Here is a 23,452-nt window from a genome sequence, read left to right on the forward strand (position 1 = left end):
TAAAAACTTCCATTCGTTTTCCATCAAGTCACCTTCCTCTTTCATCAGACATCTTCCTTCATCTACTTCCAGATACCAGGAGATATCAGCTCAACATGGCGACTCAGAATCTCGACATCGAGCGCGAGCTTTCGCGTGACGAAAAGTCTGGCACCATGCACAGCGAGCACATGGGCGGCGGTCTTTCCCAAGAAGACGCCGACTTCGTGAACAACTTCCCTGAGGAACGAAAGAAGGCAGTCGTTCGAAAGGTTGATGTAAGTGTTAAGGACTTCTTCTGATCGATTTGCGTTACTAACACAGACAGATGCGCCTCATCCCTATGCTTGTCCTCTTGTATTTGATCGCATATTTGGACAAGACAAACATCGGTATGTACTCAATTGACTTGATACGATTTTCAGAAGCTCATATAGAATAGGAAATGCCAAGATTGAAGGAATGACTGTTGACTTGCACCTCAAGGGCATTGAGTACAACATTGTTACCGCCATCTTCTTTATCCCCTTTGTGCTTTGCGAGGTTCCTTCAAACATGATCCTTCACAAGTTCAGGAGGCCGTCCATCTACATGGGAGGCATTGTCTTCTGCTGGGGTGTTATCATGACATTAACCGCCCTTGTCCAAAACTACGCTGGTCTCTTGGCTATTCGCTTTCTCCTCGGTATCTTTGAGTAAGTTCTCGCACTCAATATAGGCCTATCTTTATCTAACCTTTGAACAGAGCTGGTTTCCTCCCTGGTGCCATCTTGATTATCTCCAACTGGTATCTCCCCAACGAAACCCAAACCCGAATCGCGATCCTATACACCTCGGCTGCTACAGGTGGTGCATTCTCTGGTCTTCTTGCTTTCGCCATCGCAAAGATGGATGGCGTGGCAGGTCTCGAAGGCTGGCGTTGGATCTTCTTAATCGAAGGTCTCTTCACCGTTCTTGTTGCTGTCATGTGCTTCTTCTTGCTCTGCGACTCTCCAGCGCTATCTACCCGCTGGCTCGATGCGGACGACATCCGATATCTCGAACTCCGACAGCTTGCTCGACGCTCCTCTGTGCCCTCAGATTACAAGGAGAACGATCACTTCAACCTTCGACTTTTCAAGGATATCCTCTGCGACTACAAGATCTGGCTTCTCTTCTTTGCCAACTGGTCCAACGCTGTTCCCAACTACGCCATGAAGTTCACTATGCCTACTATCCTTCGCGGAATGGGCTACACTTCTAGCGACGCCCAGCTTATGACTATCCCCCCCTACGCTATTGGCGCTATCTCTGCATATGCATTTGCCATCTTTGCTGACAAGTACTCGTGGCGAGCTCCCTTTATCCTGGGACCCCAGTGCTGTCTTGTAACTGCTTTCATCATCCTCTTCGTCAAGTCCGGTGATATCGACAACAACATCGCTGTTTGCTACTTTGCCGTCTGCCTGGCATGTTTTGGGTGAGTAATATTTATTCCGTTCATGAATCATCTCATACTAACTTTGTCAGAATGTACCCTATCCTTCCAGGAGTCAACGCCTGGAACGTCGCCAACACCCCTGATCCTGCCAAGCGATCCGTCAACATCGGAATTTTGGTCTGTGTTGGTAACATCGGTGGTTTGATCGGTTCTTACATCTACCTCGAGCGTGAGGCACCCCGGTATCCCGTTGGATACGGTACCTCGCTTGCCTTCGGCTTGGCTGGTATCGTTGCGGTCGTGCTGCTTGAGACTCTGCTTAAGCGAGGAAATGCCAAGAAGGCTAAGATGACCGAGCAAGAAATCCGCCAGCGATACTCTGAGGAAGAGCTTGTTCGCATGGGAGAGAAGAGCCCCCTCTTCAAGTATGCTCTGTAAAGACTAGGTAGTTAGTGGAAAGTCGGCTATCCAGCCGCCTGCCTCCTAGCATTTAATGATACCAATTTAATACGACTAAACTGTTGAGAATATTGTATGCAGCGGGCCTTTTAGTGCTATGAAGATATCTCAACATGACAGAATAGTCCATAATTTACACTGAGCCACCACTGCACTTCAGCCTCTCCTAGCTGAGACTATGCTCTGCCCGCCTGGGTACATGTTGAGCTAAAATTGGCGACGATGGCTCATATTGGAGTGGATCTGGGAGCTAGTCTAGCCAGAAACAAACACACCAGGGTTAGTGGTAAGGTGGGTGGAGTCTGTCGAACTAGCACTCAATGCTTCCAGTAGTTAGTCTCTGACTGATCATACGTGATTCTCTCCTGACACGACCGACTCAAAATGGGCTTTATGGCAGGGATCAGTGATGGCTGTATATAAGAGACTACCGACTAAATACAACTACTAGATATTCTCTTAAGTACGAATTTACATGCTCCACGCTTCATTATAGCTATCTTATACGAAAACAGCCATATCACAACTTCAACGCCATGAGTAACCCCCTTGTGGTTAGCATATCCAATTTGGCGGCTTACACACCGCAAGAAACCATCGAGCTTGTATCTCGATCTGGCGTCAAAAGAGGAAATATGCGTCCCGACAAGGTTTTTCTATCTGCCGTTTCAGCAGGTTGTCTTTTGTCTTTCGGTTGCGGTGTTTCATTATGCGCCATGACTGCTCCATGGTATACAGAGAACGCGCCCGGCCTAGTCAAGCTTTTCGGCGCGGGTGTTTTCCCACTTGGCTTGGTGCTTGTAGTACTTACTGGCGCGGACCTATTTACTGCTACAACTATGGTGAGTTAAACCGGTATTAATGGTAAGGATAGTCGCCAACATGAACTAGTTCACCTTGACAGCCGTTCTTCAGGGGCGACTGCGCATTCACAAAATGCTGTTGCATTGGTTCCTTTGCTTTTTCGGCAATCTTGCAGGATCATTGTTTGTTATGTCTATCATCATGGGATGTAAGTTGCCATATCCACTTGGCGTTGAATGGAGACTGACGTTGCTGGTAGATGGCGGTGTCTTTGACGCAGACCCTTACAAGGAAGTGGTTGTCTCTTTCGCCACCAGGAAACAAATCGCGCCACAAGTTCATCAGATCTTTCTCAAGGCTATTGGCTGCAACTGACTAGTATGCTTGGCTGTCTTTCTTGGAATCCAGGCAAAAGATCTAGCCTCAAAGGTCATTGGCATGTGGTGGCCAATCTTTGTTTTTGTTGTTCTTGGCCTCGAGCACGTCGTTGCAAACATGTTCTACATGACTCTTGCAATTTGGCTAAAAACCCCGGACCTAACGGTTGGTCTGTATATCTGGAAGGGCATGATCCCTGCTACTATTGGCAACATCATTGGAGGTGGGATGTTTGTTGGCGTGTATTACTGGTACATGTATCTGGCCATGGAAGACCCTGTCAAGGTCGATGGTGTCGAGTACCAGGGTCCTGTTGTGGACTATGACATGCACTGGTTCTCTCATAAGAAAGAGAATTCTGCCGTGGACGAGGAGAGTAGGATAGACTCGGCGCCGGTTTCCTTGCCAGCCAGCGTTGTCATGTAGTTAGATAAGATGCTGATGATAGACTAAAACTCTCCATTGGGCATTATCTTACGGAAGAGGGACACTAGATCGAGTACGTATAAATGTCCATCATAACCAATCATCCACTCAGATTGAGCCAGCCATGAAAGTATCATTTTCCGTCGGCCCATAAATGCCAAGGCCGGAACCTTGCGATTGGCATCATCAGAACTCACCAGCATCATCAAAGAGCCTCGTGATTAAAGAATCTTGATAACGCCAGCTGCCGTGTCCAGGTGTAAGGGTTCCTGGCGTGACATCTATTTCTCGGTGAGGTGAAGACGCAATAAGCCGGGCACAATTGGAGCATCTCACGGTCCGATTCGAGGATAAGAATTAACAGCTGTTGAGTATTTAAAAGAACCTAGACCTGCAAGTCGAATGGTAGCCGTATGATCGGGACTGTCAGGCCATATCTGGATGCTAAAATCAGGAACAAGATTTTGCAACTCCGCGGGGTGACTTTATTGCTCCACAGTGGTTTAAGCATCTCCGCGCAGACCCTGTACAGCCTGAATACGGTGTAACAAAGGCAACTGTAGTATCTGTTCCAGTTCGATTTATCACCGCATGTATGAATTTAGACGAAGAAGTACCATAAACTACCTATGTAGATCATTTCTCTGATGGTGGCGCATAAGCTGCAAAGTAAGGTGCAAGATCACCAGCACCCATTTCATCAGTCTCTGCTGTGCCATTACCAAGGCAGAGGAACCGATTCTTGTATCTCCACGTCATGTCAAAATTCTCTCCTCCAACTTCTTCCAGGCCCTTTTGGAAGTGAACAACTGATCCACCATATACACCGGTGATGCGACCTTGCGAGCGACCATTCTTGTAGAGAGTGCGGCAATCTCCCGACCAGACGGTACGCTTGAGAAACTCTTGCGAGTATGCGTTATAGTCTTTGACTGCATCTTCTTTGACGCAAAGAGTCCTGGAAAGATATCGTCAGTTTTGCTCCCAGAACAATAGCGACAGTTTGTGAATGTTGCTTACTTAATCTGATGACGGTTCATGTACTTGACCCATTTGAGGATAAAGTCTGTGGTCCAGGACATCTGCTGAATCACAGAACCATGAGAAATCACAGCATTGGGTCCATTGATCATGGCGTAATTCGGCATGTTGCTGACCATGGACGCGTAGAAAGCCTCAGGGTCGTCCTTCCATTGTTCCTCAAGAGTTACACCGTTACGACCCACGAGCTTCCACTGGGGGAGCCATGAGCTGTCAAATCCGGTGGCGCACACGATGAGGTCAAACTCCTCCACTCCTTGGTCTGTCTCGATTCCATTTTCTGTGATACTCTTGATGGAATCCCAACAGTCACGGCAGTTGTCCTCTTGCAAAGCCTCCAGGTAACCTTCGCCTGGTGTGATGCGACGGCATCCGGGCCGAAACTTGGGAGCCATTCGCTTCTCGAGTTCTGGATCGTCTTTCATAGATGCATGCATCCTCTCATTGCATAATCCTTCGTAGTATGGCTGTGCTGGGTGGTCGAGACACATGACAAAGAAGAAGGCATTGATTCTGAGAGTCGGATTAGCGTTATCTTTCAGCAAAATGCAAACAAAGTCAGCGGGAATACTGACGACTTTTCAAGCTCCCTTCGATAATCAAAAAGAGCCTGGGGGTTCTCTCGCCACAACTGCCTCTGCTCTTCAGTATATTCACGATTGACACCATCTGGAGCCTTTTCAACCAAGAAGTTGACAGATATCCACGTGGGTTGTCGCATGTAGTTGACGAGCTTGTCTGCCTTGGGCTGCATTGCGGTCACGAGTTGGATTCCAGAGGCACCATTGCCAATGACGGCCACTTTTTTTCGTGCCCAGTCATACGTGTTGTCCCTAAGCCCTGGTTAGTAAAAGATAGTCATACGTATCGTATTGATAAAGTTACCAGTTTGCGCTGTGCATGAGCTTGCCCTTGAAGTCAAAGAGACCTGGGATTTCTGGCCACTTCCACTTGCTGAGTAAAATAGTCAGTATGCTGGTACTCAAGATGTCACTTCACCGTGCTTACTTCAAGAATCCTGATGCGTTGATGATAAAATCCGCCTCGTCCTCTTTGATCTCACCACCCTGCTCAATCTTGATCTTCCATTTGCCTGACTCTTCATCCCATATCGTCTCCTTCATGGTCGTGTTGAGCTGGACATACTTGGTCAAGTTATACTTTTCTGCTGTGCGTTTAATGTAGCGTTGGATCTCTTCTTGTCCAACATAAAACTTGCTCCAATCCGGGTTTCCTTCGAAGGGAAAGACATAGGCATCTGGGTCATGTCAGTGAATTGAGTCTTTGCAGTTGTTACACACGAGTGAAACTTACGAGCGGGGAAATCACTAAAATAAAGGTCAGGATATCAGTAGCCATAATCATTGGTCGTATCGGACAACTTACCAAGCGGCACCGGGATAAGTGTTTTCGAACCAAGTTCCACCAATATCCGCATTCTTCTCGTAGATGGTCAAGTCAACTTCATCCTCCAACTTCAACTCGTGTTGAACCTTGTGTGCAACAAGTAGACCCCCAAACCCGGCGCCGACGCATACCACCCGCATTTTCCGCGTGCGAGTGAAAGCGGGCTGCTCGAGGAGAGGGTCATTAGTGAACGGGGAACTAGACATGATGGCGATTTTGGCTTTCGTGTTTCTTGATTTCTCTCCACAGAAGGAACAAAGTCAAAAGATTAGAAAATAGGATGAAGCAAACCAACGTTTGCGTGGCCAAGGTTATGTACGAGTTGAGATTAGCAGATCCTAGTCACTTTCAACTGAGTATGTAGTTCGGAGGTCGCACTGCATTCTGCAATTAGAAAGCATCCACTGACAAAGGTCGTGTGCCAGATAGTCTAGATCGGGACCAGTTCCCCATTACAGAGTACTAGGTAGAGTAATTGCTGGGGTTACAGAAGGCACGTGTGTTCCAGGCACCCTTGGGAGATTGGAATTGTCTAGTTTCGGACAGATCCGGTTGATCATTGTGGATTTGGCACTTTTGATGTCGATATTTGTATTGTCAAACAGCATGATATCACCACAGGTCTCGTCCTTCATTAGTCGAACGGGCATTAGCAAATCGTGTATCGAACATGAATAACAGACGTGCGATCTTGACTCAAGGCATTGACTCAAGAATAGAGGAAGTTGTTGCACATCGCTTGTAAAGCGTATGTATATCCACTTTACTCAATATCCCATTGGCTCTGATATAGAATAGCTCCCTGCGAATAGTTGGCAATGTTACAGTTGTTGGATCTCGCCTGTCTCTGCAGCACATTAATTTCTAGACGGGGAACAAGCATTCGCTTCCGCTGGAGAGGCCTCAACTTGACCTGCCATTAGGAAGCTGCTTGTTGTTCTCCATAGTTGTTGGCTGTTGGTTGTTGGTTACGTTGAAACAGGACGATCCATGTGCTTCCCCGCCCTTAGTCAATTTCTGGGTTGCAATCCCGACGTCAATCCCTGTGCCAAGAGTCTCTGCCGCAAAATGGCCCGAAATATGCCTCATTACATTCATAGGATCTCGGTTATTATTTAATTACGGAGTCGGAACCTCGAAGCACAGAGTCTTTTGAAGATCATGCGTCAAATGCGCCTCATCGCTACATGATACCCCGGCATAAGTACCTGGACATGAGTTGTCACGAAACGATGGCCCATTTCGGTAGATACATGTTGCAGTCCAAGGTTATGCGAATCCATGTCAGGACGAGCCAGTGAGGTACAGACTACATAGCATATGTTTTTGTTGAAGACTAATAGGCTCGATTCTGCGCGCAAAGACAAGCCTGTGTCTTGCCGCCATGTTGATGCACCAATATCTCTTATGTCAAACAAGAATCTCGTGATCCACCTAATTGAGTCCTTGCCGGGATACTGGACTAAATATTTACTATGAACTTTATCTATCACATGTCAAGATTCATTTTCTGGGCACAGATCTGTGTGTCGGAGTTGAATCCACAACATTTTTGTTACAGCCAACCGGCTCGATGGTGAGGCGCATGAAGTTTTGGACATGGCTTGGCCTTTTCAGTTCCCTGATGAGCTCCTTAAAAAGCTCAGGGATGTTTATCTGACCCCACTGATCCATTAGCATCGGCCCAGGTGAACTCGTTCTGCACATGGATGCCAGTCCCTCCTTGTCCCTCGAACTGAGCATTACCGTGGGAAACATCAACAGTCAGCTCCAGCTCGTCGTCTTGACGTATCCTGAAGCCACCATGGTATGGCTTCCATTGACTTCTGGGCTTGTTTGGATCCCAAGAGTTGGAATTGCTGTTTATTTCGGCTGTTGACGCGACCGTCCTGAACCATCGTCGCAGAAGGGGGCCAAATGTCGGCAGGCAAGCGCATACAATACCGACTAGGGGCTCACAGCAAGACCAAATAAACACCTGAGCCATGGCCCAAGTGAAGTCCTGGGCCTTGACGAGCTTGTCCATGTAGACGATCCTGACGACACTGGCAATACAAACACTAAAGTCATGTCAGTAATGGTGCACAGAGACGATAAAAGCTCAAGAAATACTAACAAAGCGCCAACAAGGAGGATTCCTGCCACGGCGACCTTTTGGCTGTTTGGCATTCGCAGTTTGAGAACTTCCAATGTTGTCAGTGGGCCGTATAGATATTGCCATTATTTCCATTACTTACTAGTGGGAATTGGCACACAAAGAATGGCAATGTCAATCAACATGGCGCAAATGCCATTGACGAAATAGAAAAGTGAAGTGTTAATGCAAGTTCCTTTAGCGTCTGGGTCGGTGAATTGCTCCCAGAAATAACTAGCAGGTCGACAGCCCGAGACCCAGGCAATGGTGATGGCGACCCAATAGCCGAGAACCAGACTCATACAAATTCGATGGGCGAGGTTGATGCCAAACACTCGTCGATAAAATAATAAGATTGACGCTTTTGTCAATGTCACAGTTGTTGCGTAAATCAGGACAAATGAATATGCCAACTTCCACAATACGGTGAATTCGGAGAAGGTTACTACCCAAAGGTGCTTTCCGCCCCCAAAGGGAATGCTCGTGATACATAGTGCTGCCGTACCAAGAGCGAATATCTATTGTTGTTTGTCAATGACTGCATCTGCAGCGTAGCACATCTGAGTAAAGTGACTTACCAATGCCAGCAAGATGAGGTAGTCATCAATAGCAATACCGGTCCCCGACTTGCACCTAGCAACTAGCCGGATTGCTACGGCGAGTATGCCTAGAGTCATCAAGGCTACAACCGGTCGCAGGATTTCTCCGTCCTGGTTCTCTGCGAGGTCAATTCCAGCTGGAGCCGGGCCCCAATCACCCGAAGACGACATGTTGTGCGAGAGATTGACCTCCTTGGACTATGCGAAAAAAAAGAGGTAGAAAGCAATGTATAGGAAATAGGTGGAAAGAGCGATCTGGATGACATACTGGCGACATCCCTAAGGGGAACCGCGTAGACTTAAGATGCAGTACTCCACAGAGCCAGTCTCCATGATGGCAATCTCATATTGCAAAGTGGCTACCAACGTCAAGGCTCCCTGTCGACTAGGGATGCATACCCTGCTGCGTCGACAACCAACGACTGTGCCGTAAAACGGGGCCTTGTCTGGTTGATCTCTCCAGACAGGGATAGAAAAATGGCTATATTAGAGGCTCAAATAAGGCTGTTTCTTTTTAAAAGATGCAGTAGCTTTGTAGTATGACTTGCTAGTCAGTTCCTTGTTGTTCATGTCCTATGGAACCCTTCACATAGTTGCACACTCGGTTCTCGCAGGTCTTAGGGTGATGCATAAATATTGCTGTAGTAGACACTTCTCATTGAAGCAGTAGTAAATTCATGTGAAGTAGCATAGGTGTCAAAAATGTATCTTAATTCATTAAACTCTATAATAACATGGCTTTTACAACTTGGAGGTGCTCTCCTCGCGGCCAACAAGATTAGGGTGGCCATCGTTCATTGGTCGGGTGACAGCGTAGAATGCGACACCTTCAGTCTTGGTTGAGAACTAAAAAAGGTCAATTGATGGTCAAGCATTGGGGGGGGACTAAAAGACTAACCTGAGCTTTGGATCCAACATGGAAGAAGGCCCAGTCACCGGCAACAAGGTGATGTGTCTTTCCAGTGGCTTCATCCTATACGAGCTATTAGAATCATGAATGACAGGGAGTTGGGTATAGCTTACGGTAATGTCGATTTGGCCCTTGAGGACATATTTGGTCTCCTCGTAGTCGTACTCGCCGTATCGTGTAGGTCCAGGGACAACTCTGTAGAAGCCGGTTGTCAAGTAAGGAGTGGAGTGTGCGCTCTGCGACTTGACAGAGTGAAAGTCGGCAATGATTGCGCACTCTCCCTCGGGGATAGGGATGTGCTCATGGCCAGCGCCCTTGATAATTGTGAGAGGAACGATCTTGTTGTTAGACACTGGGCATGTTAGCAAAGGTGCATACGAGGATGGACATCCAACTTACTTTTGAGTAGTGTATATAAAGATTAGATAGAAATTGGAACCGATGAATAGAATCATGTCGACTGCTCTATATATACCAGAATAAGTACACGGAGCATTCTCGGCATAGATAATGTTATCAGATCCCATCCCCGGGTTCGGCAGACGGCTCCGGGTCCGTAGCTCCGTGCGGCTTGAGCTTATTCAGCTTTCACTAACTTAAACAAGGTTTAGTGTCGTCGTCCCCTTGTGGACCGAGACATAACATGATCGGAGCCCCGCGATTCTTGACCGGATTGTTTCGTTCTATTGATAGCAAAATTCAAGAGGTTGGGGATATCCTAGACATTTTGTTTATCATTAGCCGGACTACCGATTGGCCTTCTCCCGATGACTCGGTACCTTTAGAGGGCATCTAAATTTTGCAAGTCATTGCAGCATCTAGAGATTGCTATAAAGTTGTTAAATTCGGCTGATGCGACTTTCATTAGATGTCTCGATGATTCAATTGATTCAAAAGCTTAACTAGTCCCTGTTATGCCGACGCCAGGCTGGAAAAGACAGTTGATGTAACGTCCTTCGGCCAGTCCACCGACACTGTTGGGGCCTCTCTGTTGTCACTCACCGCATCCTTTCACTGTAAATACTGCACGATTCAATACTGTCTAGCTCGAATGATAGCATTCGGCAAAACGGGAAACGATTTTGGCGACCATATAAATCACTTTATAACCTGTTTTTCACTGCTCAAATCGGTGTTGTTCAGGCGACATGCACTCCATGTGTAAAGGTACTCCCAATAACGATGCGATCAGAATGTGAATTATTCTAAGCAAGATTTTCTCAACTTTCTAGTGGGATACATTGACAGCCGCTCCCCCTATCCGGCCCCAGTCCGTTCCATCAGGATGCGTCATGACTTAAACACAAGTGAGATCAGCAGTCTCGGGATCGAAAGTGCATCGGTCGGTGTGGGTGAAGGAAAGCTATGTGTGTTAGTCAGCTGAACTGGAATATGTTTGGCTAGTAACTTACGTTGATCAAGCCACCGTCACCCTCGGTGAAGAACTGGTTGGGGGCAGCAATGTACATGCACTCGTAGTCGGTGTTGAGAAGGCCGAGTTTGAACTCGACGGAGGACTGGCCGTCGATGTTGGCGGGGTCAGCGACGGTGAAGCCCTGGTTGTAGCAAGCAGCAGCTTGGAAACGTGCAGGGTCGGGGTTGTTGGCCATCATGGCCTCGGTGGTCTGGACAGTGAATGCCTCACGACCGGCATCGAAGTTGGAGATGTCGCCGATGAAAGAGACGGCGGCATTGACAGCCTGGGTGACGACGGCGGTGACTGCTGCGGTACCAGCCGCAGTCAGGATAGCCGCAGTGACGGGCTCACGCTTGCTCAGGTGATGCTCCTTGGTGACCTGTCGGCGATGGAGAGTGGTAGTCTGGAGACCAGTGCTCTCGGTAGGGATGGCAGCGCCATTGACAATGGCGGAGCATCCAGCGATGGCAGCGACGATGGTCGTGAAAGAAGGCATGTTTGTTGATTGGTAAGAAACAAAAAAAAGTCACAGACTTTGAATGGTTAAAATGGTGGTATTGAAGTGAAGAGTAGGGATGAAAGATAAGAAACGAATTGAGCTGCTGAAGAAAAAAAGAAATGAGTATGAGGAAGGCTTGCCCATTTATACACTTTTGCCATCTTGTTTCTCTATGTCACTGATGGTATCGTCGTTTCCGGTCGGGATGCAGTTGTGCCTGTCCATCGGCTCGTCCGAACATGTGAGACAAGTTGTAGACAATCCTCCCCTGCTGAACCTAGCTTGTGATAGATTTAAAGTTATGTCGATACAGCTTGGCAAGAATGAGGTTTTGAAAAGCGACAGTAACAGCATAGTATCGAACCTGAGTTATCACAAGGCTCAAACTTGATATCGGCAGGGCTATTGATGGCCGGCTGTTGGTAATAGGTTGCTAGGATCTATCGGCATCGTCCGGTCTTGTCACTCATGTTCACGAATGGTAAATGCCAGACACAGTTCGTGCCCCACTGATGCCTCCTTGTCTGGTATTCCCGTTGAAACGTGACTTGTTATCCGGAGTGCAACTGAAACCAGGGTTCAAACTCTAAATGCCATTTAGATCAGATGAATGGACTGAATACCGACGTTCTAGGCCTTGTCCTGGCGTGATGCCTGTGACTTGATTCAATGCATGCCGTCCCTCCTCACGAGCTGTAAACTGATTGTGGAAGTGGAAGAGGGTCAAACGCAAGTATGATACGGATACCTTTTTAGAGATTTAAGCTTATGCTGACCGAACGATAGACTTTCCCCCCAAAGCTGAACCCTTACATTCTCCGAGGAACCATTCCGCCCTAGTGGCTAGCGGAAAGGTTAGCCTCCTACCATAGGGTATAGAAATAAGTAGTCTTGGGAACCAAGTCTAAGCAGCATGAGCTGATCTACTAATTTTGTCTGTTATATTTTAAGCGGCCAATGTTTCTGGTACCCTGAGGCCGCCTAAGTGGGTTTACCCCTGCGTGTTCAGCCCAGCCAATCTGGGACTCTTCTCACGTTGGTGAAATAGAGTTCAGGATACTACCGAGAGAGGTTTCAACCAATTGGAGTCTGAAGCCAAGCCCGGGAAACACACATTCCGGTATTAACTAACTTCCCCATTAGTTCAACACGAGGCACGAGGCATACTGAAGCTATTCCTGCCAAGCCAAAATGGACGGCTTTGTTGTCCCTCGTCTATTCAATGAAACTAGGGTGCTTGTGTGTGACGAGCGTGTCTTGAGCTATTATAGGGTAGAAAGTCTCTATTTTGAGGCAGCCAACAACAGTTCTGTCATGAGTGAGCCTGAGTTGTATTCAGTAAGTAAAAAATATAATATACATATAAGCAGTCTTGGGTTTTTATCTTGTTTGGCTTGAATGTGCCATGTGCAGTTTGTTCAAGCTTGCCGATTCATTCTAACACGATAGATCCCTCGTAGAGCACGTAGGACTTTAAACATGTTTCGAAATACCAGTACAATTAATACTCAATTATAGGGTAACAGATGACAACCACATGATGTTTGTCGTCGGTCCGACTCTCACAGCCTTGGCATTAAGGAGCTGAATGGATAGTGTCGAATTTCCCTTGTCGTGAACCAGAATGGTGCAGTTCGCAAAGTGGGATGAAATTTCTAAAATAGCCCCAAACTGAAACCCAAACAATTTGCCAAATGCCGAAGAACCCATGCACTTTATGGTAGTTCGTTCACCTGCCAAGCACTGCCCGTACTCTAGAAACCACTACGGAATTACCTAGCAAGCGATTGCGATATTTATCAACTGTTCCACTCTGCGTCGTTCATTTCAAAACACTGTAACTGTAACAGAGCATCAAATTTTTAAACTTGTCCTGTGTCGAGCATATGAATGTCGCCTCATCCACCAGTTTACCACGGCACATGATGATGCCTTTCTGTGCCATACGAAGATTCATATTAGACTCATATTAAGCCGGCTATAAATGTCGATCCTGGGCTATACCACAACTTAGCTCAATCAACAATGTGGAAGTCTTGCGTAGTAAACGTCGCGGATCAAGTGGACGTATTGCGATTCTGCGGTTCCTTTTTGTCTTGAACTATTACTCGACTCATGCAAAGGTCTCATGACCAATGAATCAGAGTCTTTAGGTTTTGACATCATGGATTGAGCGCCTGTAAGCGATGCAAATGGGAAACTCTCAAATGGGGATCATTAAGCATACATTTGACTCCTCTGCCAACGAAAGCTTATAGGCTACATAAAACATAACAATATCATCCTTATCTCGAGATGTACTATCTCGTATCTTGTGACTGTACTGGTCGACTCTTGTCACTTGGTAGTGGTGGAGTTGGCTCCCGAAGATGCGTTTCTTGTACCTACTTGTGGGGAGACAAGCAAGAGACTTATCCCTTCATACTTAGCCCACACAGCTACTGACTACTTCAATACCTTGGTTAAAGATTGGAAAGTCCGTTTCAGACACAATTTAAAACGGTAATCAAGATATTGTTGCTTGCGCTGGTGGAGCGGCTACCGTTAGCCCAGGTTCAATTGCCTCGGCGCCGAGCGGGGACAGCAACTGCAGGGTCTGATCCTAGAAACACTAAAACCTGGTACAAAGCCTTTGGACATATGGTCAATAATATTGGAACTTGGGGCGGTCCTAGTGATACGTTGAGTGGCCGGTTGTATGTCTGTATTCACAATGACGACCAGGCAGGCGCCATTAGCGCTATAGGCAGCTGTCTACTTGTCAGTTCCGTTGATTTCACAGTTCAATAAAGGTATATGAGTATCCGTACCGGCTTGAATGATGGCGGTAGTAGATTGTAGAAAGAGATGACGAGATACTCTATCAGCCTTAGTTCCGAATACTACACCTCGGACGACCCCAGGCTGGCATGCTTCAAGTGAATAGAAAAGAAGCCTTTGCCGAATGTGATCAAATCGTTTATACGGAAGATGATGGAAGCGGCCCAATCGCGATCCGGCAGGTGTCTGCGTGCAAGATCAAGTGTGAATCAATTCAACGTAGACCTGTCTATCCTCGGTTAAGGTATTGGGTACTCGGTCACAAATATAGGTCCAAAAAGGTAAGACGACCAGGTTTGATTGACTGTCATGCCCACGTAAGGATTAAGAATGTCGCTTTCTCCTCATTACAGTTTCCTGGATTATCTGAGTCTTTGCCATTTCGTTGCATCAATAGCTAATAAGTTGACTACTTCTCTTGGCATTATGATGCTAGGCCAATCACGGTGAGTCAAAGGCCGTTTGGTGAGAGCCATAAACAAGATGCTGACACATAAGCTGACGTCAAATCTGACATTGCTGACATTGCGCAACAGCTATAAGAAGGTCACTTGCTGACTTGATCTTGTTTCACTCCGTATCTGTTACTACTCACGCTACAGTTGATTCAGTAGATTTAAAGGCATAAAAATGGTCATCACTGATAAAATTCACCCTGTCTACACCCTCTGGTTTCTTTGGGTAGACCCTGTCCTCACCCTGATGGGAATGTGGGTTAATTTCTTTGACCACAACCTCGCCATGCAAGCATTCTTCGTCGATTACCCACTCGACGCACACTTTTCACCTTACCTGTACCAGATCGGCGGCATGGGCACGTCGTATCTGATTCTTCAGTGCACCTTATTGCGTTATTCCCACGATGTCAATATTTGGAAGATGTTCCAAGGTTGCCTTTTACCGGCTGATTTTACCATGCTCACGGCTATCTACCTTGGTCTTAAGATGGAGGGAAATCTAGCGTTTTCGAATTGGAGATGGGAAGATTGGTTCAGTGGTGTGGTCACAGGCATTTGCACGGTTTTGCGCTTCGGCTTTGTCCTTGGCGTCGGAGTCAGGGATACTAAGGGCAGGGCCAAGAAGGCTTAGTGAGTGGCCAAGATGAAATTATCCGGTAGGGCTGATGAGGCTCAAGATGCGATGCGGCAGTGGCTTGCGGGATCTCTAAGGCGATGAGTTCAGCTTGAGGCTCTGTTTCGACGATACTATGTACACAGTCTTTGTTTGGTTGCTATAAAGGTTGACAATAGTTATTACGTCCTTGACAAACTTTGCAGATCCCGTGCTGAGTTTATGTCTCCACAATTGTACGAGTTTTTCACAGCAAGAAACGACGGGTTGTTCGGTATCAGTCAATGCTCAATGGGAAAGCAGATATTTTCTCTCTCATTACCAGGGGGGACCCATCGGCCAGCTCCTATTACTACCTAAAGCAGTATAAGCTCCAACTCGCGTGCCCAAGATCGGCTCCGAATGTAGCCGAACATTCATTGCATGACCAGCATAGTTTCACTTTTATACCAAAGCATGGCACGACTGGTCTCGTCATTACCTACAATTTACATCCCACACGATGGACGGCCGTTAAGTTTCTGCCTGGTAATCCCTGCCGGTACCAAAAAATGGGGATTTCTTGCTTGTTTCCGGGGATGATATCGGCCCTTTACCCAGAATCGCGGGGGTCAGAGCGGTCCCGTGACATACTCGTTCTCCGGAAAATAGCATGTTGACAGGGCAGATGAGGTCGTACTCAAGCCCGTATCCTTCCGTGATGGTCGGGATTGTGGACTTTTGGGACGCAGTCATCTGCCTCTTGTTGATAACGGGCCGATGTCCAAAACATTCGGCCAACCATTGACATATCCAAATGAGATAAAAGTGGTGACGAGCATATCCCCACGAAAACCTGTCCATGGGGATGTTAAGGTTGATTTGTGGGCTTGCGTTGCAACTGGGTCCATCCTATTTGAAAGCTTTTTTTCTTCTTTTCTTTTCGGTTATGCAGTCGTTCACCGAGGATAACGACTTGTTGTTGCTAAGTAATTCACCAATTGTATGTTTGTGCATTCCATTAAGTAGATGAATTGAAATGTCATGTATGTCATGGTATGCCCAAGCCTGTTAATGATACAAATGATACCTAAAACGAACGCTCAGCCTTAGGGTAGTCCAATATTCAAGCCATAATTCATCGTCATTCAGAGATTTTCAGCCAAGAGATGCGGCTGAATCATGACAAGAAGCCAGGGGCTTAGTGTCGGCATCAAGTGGGCGCCTTTTAATTAAGAGCCTAGCCTGTCACGAGTTTACGACTTGGCACGGGAATAATTGTGAAGGCATTATTGAGGTCTACATGTCACGATATCTGAAGGAGTGGCAGTCATACCATAGTAGAAAAAAACTCAATCAAAGCTTGGACTCTTCACAACTCATGCACTAAGCACCTCATTACGAACTGGGTATCCCAGCAGTGGTGAGGCAATATCCAACAGACGACCACCAGGGTGACGCTCAACCGGCTTTCTCGATGAACCTGGCAGACTGGCGGGTAAACGGCTTCCCTGGTGACGAAGACTCCCACTTGGAAGCTTTCTAGAAGGGGAACAACGTAAACCCGCCTCTAGTGCCTGCAGATCTCTGCCGGGAACTGCGATAGTGGATGTCTAGAAATGAGTGAAGCACCGTCTGATTGGGAGTTTCCGCCGGTCCGAGAACAAGGCAGCAAATCATTCCTTCTAATTGAATGGTTCGATGGTAGTCAACAATCGCCTTCCGAGTCAGCTAACTTGTCAACAGGCGTCACATTCCTGTTAGACCGTTACAACGCCTGTTGATCGCGCAAACGATGCCCAACCAGACGACAAACACAAGCTCCACCCAAATCGGTTCAGACGGCATCTCTCGATGGAGCCTTGCCGGCCAGTCTCTCGGTGCTACCGACACCACAATCCCTCAATGTTATGGGGTTTGCATTTGCGGTGCCCCATGGCGAAACAAAGCCTGCCCACTCTCCAGAAAAGTCTAATGACTGACTCTCTGGAGACGGCATCTCCAGATTTGGGAAAGAATTGTGGGCTGGGGAAGGATGAACGCGGGTTGCATGCAGAACCACATATAAAAACCTGGGGCTCCAGATCACCATGCCTCCAGGAATGAACCACGACTCTGGTGTTTCTTACTCACATGCAACACCTACCTACACACTTTTTCCTTTTTTAATTAGACTCGCTTAAGGATATAAACATTATTCATCATGGCGCAGAGTCGACAGAACTCGATGGCCACGGTCGATCACGAGAAAGACGAGATCAAGAAAGCCATGGGCCATGAGAAGGCTGGGGTTGAGGCTCTTGAGATCGCTGGCCGTGGTGGTCGCGAAGTTGATGACCTCATTGACGATATGGAGCGCCAGCTTGATGAGGCTGGTGGTCTTGACACTGGATTCTTCCAGATCCAATTTACCAACCCCAAGCACTTCACATGGCTCCTTGTCGCTTTCGCCTCTATGGGTGGTCTCCTCTCAGGTCTCGATCAGTCTCTTATCAGTGGTGCAAACCTCTTCCTGCCAGACGACCTCGGTCTGAATGAGAGACAAAACAGTCTCGTCAACTCTGGTATGCCCCTTGGTGCTGTCGGTGGTGCGCTTTTGCTCTCACCCGCAAACGAGTACTTTGGGCGAAAGGGTGCCATCATCATCTCTATTATTCTATACACTATCGGTGCCGCGATTGAGGCTGGATCCATGAACTTTGGTAAGTTGCTTTGACTATCTAAACATGCTACTTTGTACTGACTGATAAGGCATGATTGTTTCCTCTCGTGTTATCCTAGGTCTCGGTGTCGGTCTCGAGGGTGGTACTGTCCCTGTCTACGTCGCCGAGACTGTTGAGCGAAGGATCCGAGGAAACTTGGTCTCTCTCTACCAATTCAACATTGCCCTTGGTGAGGTACTCGGATATGCTGTCGGTGCCATGTTCCTCAAGGTTCCTGGCAACTGGCGATACATCCTCGGCTCATCTCTTGTATTCTCCACCATCATGTTCTTCGGTATGCTCTTCCTCCCCGAGAGCCCCCGTTTCCTCATCCACCAGAAGCGCCATCTCGCCGCCTACAAGGTCTGGAAGCGCATTCGCGGTATCGAGGACCGCGAGTCACGAGAGGAGTTCTACGTCATGAGCGCCTCTGTCATCCAGGAAGAGAACGCTGTTGTCGAGGGAGCCAAGAACCGCCGATTCCCCTGGATGGATCTTTTCACTGAGCCCCGAGCTCGTCGCGCTCTTGTCTACTCCAACATCATGATCCTTCTCGGTCAACTCACTGGTGTCAACGCTATCATGTACTACATGTCTGTTCTCATGAACCAGATTGGTTTCAACAAGGAGGAGGCCAACTACATGTCTCTTGTCGGTGGTGGATCTCTCTTGATCGGTACCATTCCTGCCATCTTCCTCATGGAGCGTTTCGGTCGTCGTTTCTGGGCCATCACCATGCTCCCTGGTTTCTTCATTGGTTTGGTCCTCATCGGTATCAGCTACCAGTTCGACGTCGCCACTCAGCTCATGACTGTTGAGGGTCTTTACCTGACTGGTCTTATCCTCTACATGGGCTTTTTCGGTTCCTACGCCTGTCTCACATGGGTCATTCCCAGTGAGAGTTTCCCAACCCACCTTCGAAGTTACGGAATGACTTCTTCCGACGCTCTCCTCTTCCTCGCATCTTTCATCGTCACTTACAACTTCGCTGCCATGCAGGAGGCTATGGGCAAGACTGGCCTGGCTCTCGGCTTTTACGGTGGCATTGCCTTCGTTGGTGAGATCTACCAGATCTTCTTTATGCCTGAGACCAAGAACAAGACTCTTGAAGAGATTGATCTTGTCTTCTCGCGACCTACTATGGATATCGTGAGGGAGAACTGGGCTGGTGTCAAGGAGACTACTTATGATCTTTGCACTGGCAAGTGGTACAAGGTCTTTGTTGAGCAGGCCATGACCGACCCTAAGGATCAGGTCCAGATCTCTCACGCTTAGAAGACCATGACATAAGATGAGGAGTCGAGAAGTGGAGTTAGATTAACGATCATGATATCCAAGAGTAAACAGTTACTAGTAATGAGAAATCTCAAATGTTCAGAGCAATTTTTCAATGAAATTATATGTCAATTGTAGCCACTGTTCTCTTATGTCTGTCTATTCTCTGTAATATTTCGGCCCAAGGATGGCAAGTATGAGTAAGCAATTATATGCCCCTCAAGCCATGGTCTGATTAGAAGGAACAGTACAACTACAAGACCCAAGAAAGAAGACGAGGAGAGGGAAAGAGTTGTTTTAAGAGCTCTATCTAGCACCGAAAGTCACTTATTTTGTGGCCTCGCTAGCTGTTCCTTTAGCCCATGATTGATGTCGATCAAACTCTCTACTCATCGGTTTCCTCGTCCCCTTGATCATATCTATGGATGCCTCGCTCTTCCAGTTGCGCCATGAATAGGCTCCGAGGTTCGACTCTTTTACCCGACTCAACGAAAGTCGCGTTCCCTTTAGTTTCATGGCCATTTCCTCCGCAACCGACGCACCAGTTGATGCCAAGTGGCGGCGATTCGAAGTCGACATTCCCATCGAGGTTCCACCCAACACCACCATTGATAGACCACCCATGACCTGAGCCTTTGATACCTCGATCTACAAACAAAGTTTTCACGGAGCTATCTTCCACCAACAATCCATGTGCCCATCGCTCATGTGGATATATAGTTTGAACATCAGATTTAGTCTTGTGCCGCAGAACAGCGTTCGGCCCAGGTGTCAAGGACCCTGTACCGACAGTAAAACATCTTGCCGATGGTATCCCATTTTGCGAGCAGTCTTGTACCAAGATCTGAGACCCTTGTATCATAATGTCAAAAGGAAGAGCAGCTCCTTGAATATCTTGATCACGGTCCATTGTGCAGTTCTGAATAGTGATGCGAGAAGCATCTTGGTCAACCTGGAAGAACTTGTTGAACCCTTTGAGAGAAAGCCCACTCGCCCAACTATCAACAGTCCAGGATGGAAAGTAGACAGCAGCGGAGTTGCAAGTCTTGTCGTTGAATGGTGCACCAGAACACGTGTCAGGGACTTCAACCCCAAGATCCTGTATGCCAATCTCCTTGTTGGCATACGGAGGAGTATAGACTAATAGTTCAGGTTGAACATAGTTTGAGTCAAAATTATCCGTCAAAGGAATCCTCAGAGTGATATTTGAACCAGAGATGCTGCTAATCTGATTGGGTGATAGCATTCTCTTGTCCACCTGCCGCCAATTAGGTTTTGGTTCTCAATGGAATAGAATGGTACTTACTGGTAACCATGTCTGTTGACCATCATCTCGGACGAGACTGTTCATTCCGTTGCCTCTTATCCACGCTTCCGTGGCATTCCGAGAGACATAAACCAGCTGATCAACAGCGAAACCATCGCTGCTGATAACATCCACAGAAGATGAACCGATGGGCAGATACTGGTTGGTAATGTTCGATCTGAACCCATAACGGGGTCTTGTATTATTTGCAGGTGTGCCGAGAGTGAAGACTGGCTGAGACGGACGATCTTGCAACACCAATACTGTCTTGTTCTCTCCAGCTCCAGCGACAACCACTCCATTGGTGATATTGATACCGGCAGTAATGGACCATCTGCCTTCGGGCAGAATAACAGTCCCACCACCTGAAGCTGCAATGCTATCAATAGCCTCTTGTATCAGCGGCTTCACATCATCAATACTACTATTGAAAATAAGGGTGATGTTGGCACTGGATCCGTTCCGTAGTATCATCGTCGAGTTGTGGTACCCAGCAAAGCTAAAATCAGGAAGCACATCTCCCCGATCACTGACAATTGTCGTCCAGTCGAACGAGTGATGCTGTCTCTTTGCCAAACCGAAGTACGTACCACAGGCAACAACAACGATGACGAAACAGCCAACAACAACAAAAATGGCACAGCGAGAAAAGCACTGTCGAGTAAGAGGCATCGGAAAGAAAATCCGTAATAGGAAGTATATCGGTCCTAGAATCGTAGAGTCTGCTCCTTGGTGTGGGTGCAAGGTATTATATAACCCTTGTGCAGGTCGTGCCAGCCAGTATGAGAGGCGAGAAACGGAATGTTTGATTGGGACGAGACAACAGGCTAGAACAGGCGAGACAATGTTAGTGTGAGTTTTACACCGACGAATAACCACTAAAGGCAATTATGACTTAACTTACCAAAGGGGGTTGCAGCCTTTACTCTTGGCACGGCTCTGGAATGTTCGTCCGCATATGGCTGAGCTAGACACTATCGGTCTGGGGTGGCATTGTTCGGTAGGTGCCGCCTAGCGAGATAACAACTATTTTTCGAAAGAAACAAATATCAGTAGGTGGGCGCCTTTGGTAGCTAGCTTCTTATCAATGTTTTTCTGCGTGTCGTATTAAGGTTGCTCTATCACTACATTCTAAGTAAAGCTAATCCTGCACATGACGAGTTACTCTTGGTGGCTGAGAGAAGGGAGAAAGAAGCCAACGAGCGAATTTGGCTATATTTAGGCTGTAGATATGCATTAAATATTACTGGCATATTATCTATGTCTAATATTCTAATGTTTTAGTATCTTACTCAACGTCAACACACTCATCCCTCAGACGAGCACGCCCTGGTTTGGTGAGGCCTCCAGTGTCTTGAATCATCGACGGGACCACCTCCCCCCTCTCAGCTGCATCAAGGGCATCTGTCGCAATCTTGTTTTCTCCTTCTTCGTTTCCAGGCGCAGCAGCGGGAGGTGCTGCTGATGATGCCGTGACTCCAGACACGCCCCATACCTGGCTTCCCAGATTCGTAGCAACTTTTGTAAAAGTAATAACGCTCATAAAAGGCGACACACATTTGTTCATAAGATATCCAATGAGAAGTTTATGTCCTCGCTTGCGCAATACAGGCTCAAGGAGGATTGAACAAAAGAACCATAGTGAAGGTAGTTGGCCAACGACCAGCATAGGAACCAACTTGAGAGCTGTGATGTGACGGACACAGCTAGTAATGAATAGTGCGGTGTTGAGAATGCGATAGTACACAAGACTTAGACGAATAACCTCGATAGAGGCAGCAATGCGAGTGATGGGAATCATCTTTTTGCCAGAAAGGTAAAAGTACTTGTTGAAGTAAGCGTTAGAGCCCCATCGACGCCTTTGACTTAGGTAGTGGAAGAGGGATTGTGGAGCTACCGTTTCGCTGACGGCATCAGGAACAAACAGTGTTTGGAGGTGTTTGCCCTGGGAGAGCATAGAATAGGTAAGCCTTCGGTCGGTACCCTTCATTGAGTTAGTGCATGTAGAGCAGCTGTAGGACAGCGTTGACTTACGAGATATTGGACTTGGTGGTGGATGACCAGTTCGCCAGTCACAGGCTCAGAGTACTTGCGGATTGCACCAGCCATTTCTGGTCTGACAGCCATCATGGTGATACAACCAGGCAGACAAGTGACTTTCCCAACAAAGCCTTCAGCTCGCCTTCTGACGTATTGACCGAATGTGTACTGAGGATATGGTTAGCAAAGGTATTGGTACTAGTTCCACATCTATATATACCTAAAACTGTTGATAGAGGTTCCAAAACGACCACTCATAGCCAGGTTCCAGCTCAACTAGCACGAGACCACAAGCGGCAATAGCATCCTTGTCCTGTGCAAGGGCATTGGCTAGGAGCGCAACAGCACCCTTGTAAATAGTCGAATCAGCATCTGTACAAAACACCATATCAAATCCATTAAACTCCTCGCCCTTGGTCAACTCAGGTAGAATCTCGTCCCACATCTCCTTCCGTAGAAGTTGTGTGTATAGTGGAGAATTCTCAGACATCAACCGCCAAGACTGCCATCACACCTACTGAAGCTACTCCTCTTGTTGCAGTGATCGGCGTCGGTTTCGTGGGCACAAGTCTCGTGGACTCTTTCTCTTCCAAGTATGAGGTCATGGGCTTTGACATTAGCGAGAACCGACTTGGGTTTCTACGTGGGGAGTTCAGAGATCGACCTAATGTCTCATTCACGTCCAATGAGTCTGATCTTTCCGAGGCTACTCATTTCCTCATCTCTGTTCCTACTCTTCTTCGATCTGACAAGACTATTGATCTGTCTTACCTACAAAGTGCTTTG

At 47.3% G+C, this 23,452-nt stretch overlaps 7 protein-coding genes across 7 annotated transcripts; 3 read left to right on the forward strand and 4 right to left on the reverse strand.

Moving 5' to 3' along the window:
- Nucleotides 1–95: 95 nt before the first annotated feature.
- FPSE_02064 (uncharacterized protein) lies at nucleotides 96–1,837 on the forward strand (the record flags this gene model as incomplete). Its single annotated transcript, XM_009255183.1, has 5 exons — nucleotides 96–257; nucleotides 308–371; nucleotides 422–674; nucleotides 725–1,438; nucleotides 1,489–1,837. The coding sequence occupies 5 exons, from the start codon at nucleotides 96–98 to the stop codon at nucleotides 1,835–1,837; spliced, it is 1,542 nt and encodes a 513-aa protein (XP_009253458.1).
- Nucleotides 1,838–4,102: 2,265 nt separating this feature from the next.
- Nucleotides 4,103–6,120, reverse strand: FPSE_02063 (uncharacterized protein; the record flags this gene model as incomplete). The annotated part of the gene is made up of 7 exons (XM_009255182.1): nucleotides 4,103–4,424; nucleotides 4,487–5,020; nucleotides 5,083–5,340; nucleotides 5,393–5,461; nucleotides 5,516–5,765; nucleotides 5,822–5,835; nucleotides 5,894–6,120. 7 exons carry the CDS (start codon nucleotides 6,118–6,120, stop codon nucleotides 4,103–4,105), a joined length of 1,674 nt encoding a protein of 557 aa, XP_009253457.1.
- A 1,436-nt stretch (nucleotides 6,121–7,556) lies between these two features.
- Nucleotides 7,557–8,818, reverse strand: FPSE_02062 (uncharacterized protein; the record flags this gene model as incomplete). The annotated part of the gene is made up of 4 exons (XM_009255181.1): nucleotides 7,557–7,974; nucleotides 8,031–8,097; nucleotides 8,152–8,566; nucleotides 8,627–8,818. The coding sequence occupies 4 exons, from the start codon at nucleotides 8,816–8,818 to the stop codon at nucleotides 7,557–7,559; spliced, it is 1,092 nt and encodes a 363-aa protein (XP_009253456.1).
- A 570-nt stretch (nucleotides 8,819–9,388) lies between these two features.
- On the reverse strand, nucleotides 9,389–11,470 carry FPSE_02061 (uncharacterized protein; the record flags this gene model as incomplete). Its single annotated transcript, XM_009255180.1, has 5 exons — nucleotides 9,389–9,493; nucleotides 9,546–9,620; nucleotides 9,671–9,909; nucleotides 10,863–10,920; nucleotides 10,970–11,470. The coding sequence occupies 5 exons, from the start codon at nucleotides 11,468–11,470 to the stop codon at nucleotides 9,389–9,391; spliced, it is 978 nt and encodes a 325-aa protein (XP_009253455.1).
- A 3,453-nt stretch (nucleotides 11,471–14,923) lies between these two features.
- On the forward strand, nucleotides 14,924–15,382 carry FPSE_02060 (uncharacterized protein; the record flags this gene model as incomplete). The annotated part of the gene is made up of 1 exon (XM_009255179.1): nucleotides 14,924–15,382. One exon carries the CDS (start codon nucleotides 14,924–14,926, stop codon nucleotides 15,380–15,382), a length of 459 nt encoding a protein of 152 aa, XP_009253454.1.
- Nucleotides 15,383–17,546: 2,164 nt separating this feature from the next.
- On the forward strand, nucleotides 17,547–19,320 carry FPSE_02059 (uncharacterized protein; the record flags this gene model as incomplete). Its single annotated transcript, XM_009255178.1, has 2 exons — nucleotides 17,547–18,045; nucleotides 18,095–19,320. 2 exons carry the CDS (start codon nucleotides 17,547–17,549, stop codon nucleotides 19,318–19,320), a joined length of 1,725 nt encoding a protein of 574 aa, XP_009253453.1.
- Nucleotides 19,321–19,705: 385 nt separating this feature from the next.
- On the reverse strand, nucleotides 19,706–22,756 carry FPSE_02058 (uncharacterized protein; the record flags this gene model as incomplete). The annotated part of the gene is made up of 6 exons (XM_009255177.1): nucleotides 19,706–20,578; nucleotides 20,627–21,333; nucleotides 21,531–21,565; nucleotides 21,919–22,144; nucleotides 22,184–22,610; nucleotides 22,661–22,756. 6 exons carry the CDS (start codon nucleotides 22,754–22,756, stop codon nucleotides 19,706–19,708), a joined length of 2,364 nt encoding a protein of 787 aa, XP_009253452.1.
- Nucleotides 22,757–23,452: the final 696 nt, after the last annotated feature.

This window comes from Fusarium pseudograminearum, chromosome 2 (genome assembly GCF_000303195.2).
Source record: "Fusarium pseudograminearum CS3096 chromosome 2, whole genome shotgun sequence".
NCBI lineage: Eukaryota > Fungi > Ascomycota > Sordariomycetes > Hypocreales > Nectriaceae > Fusarium > Fusarium pseudograminearum.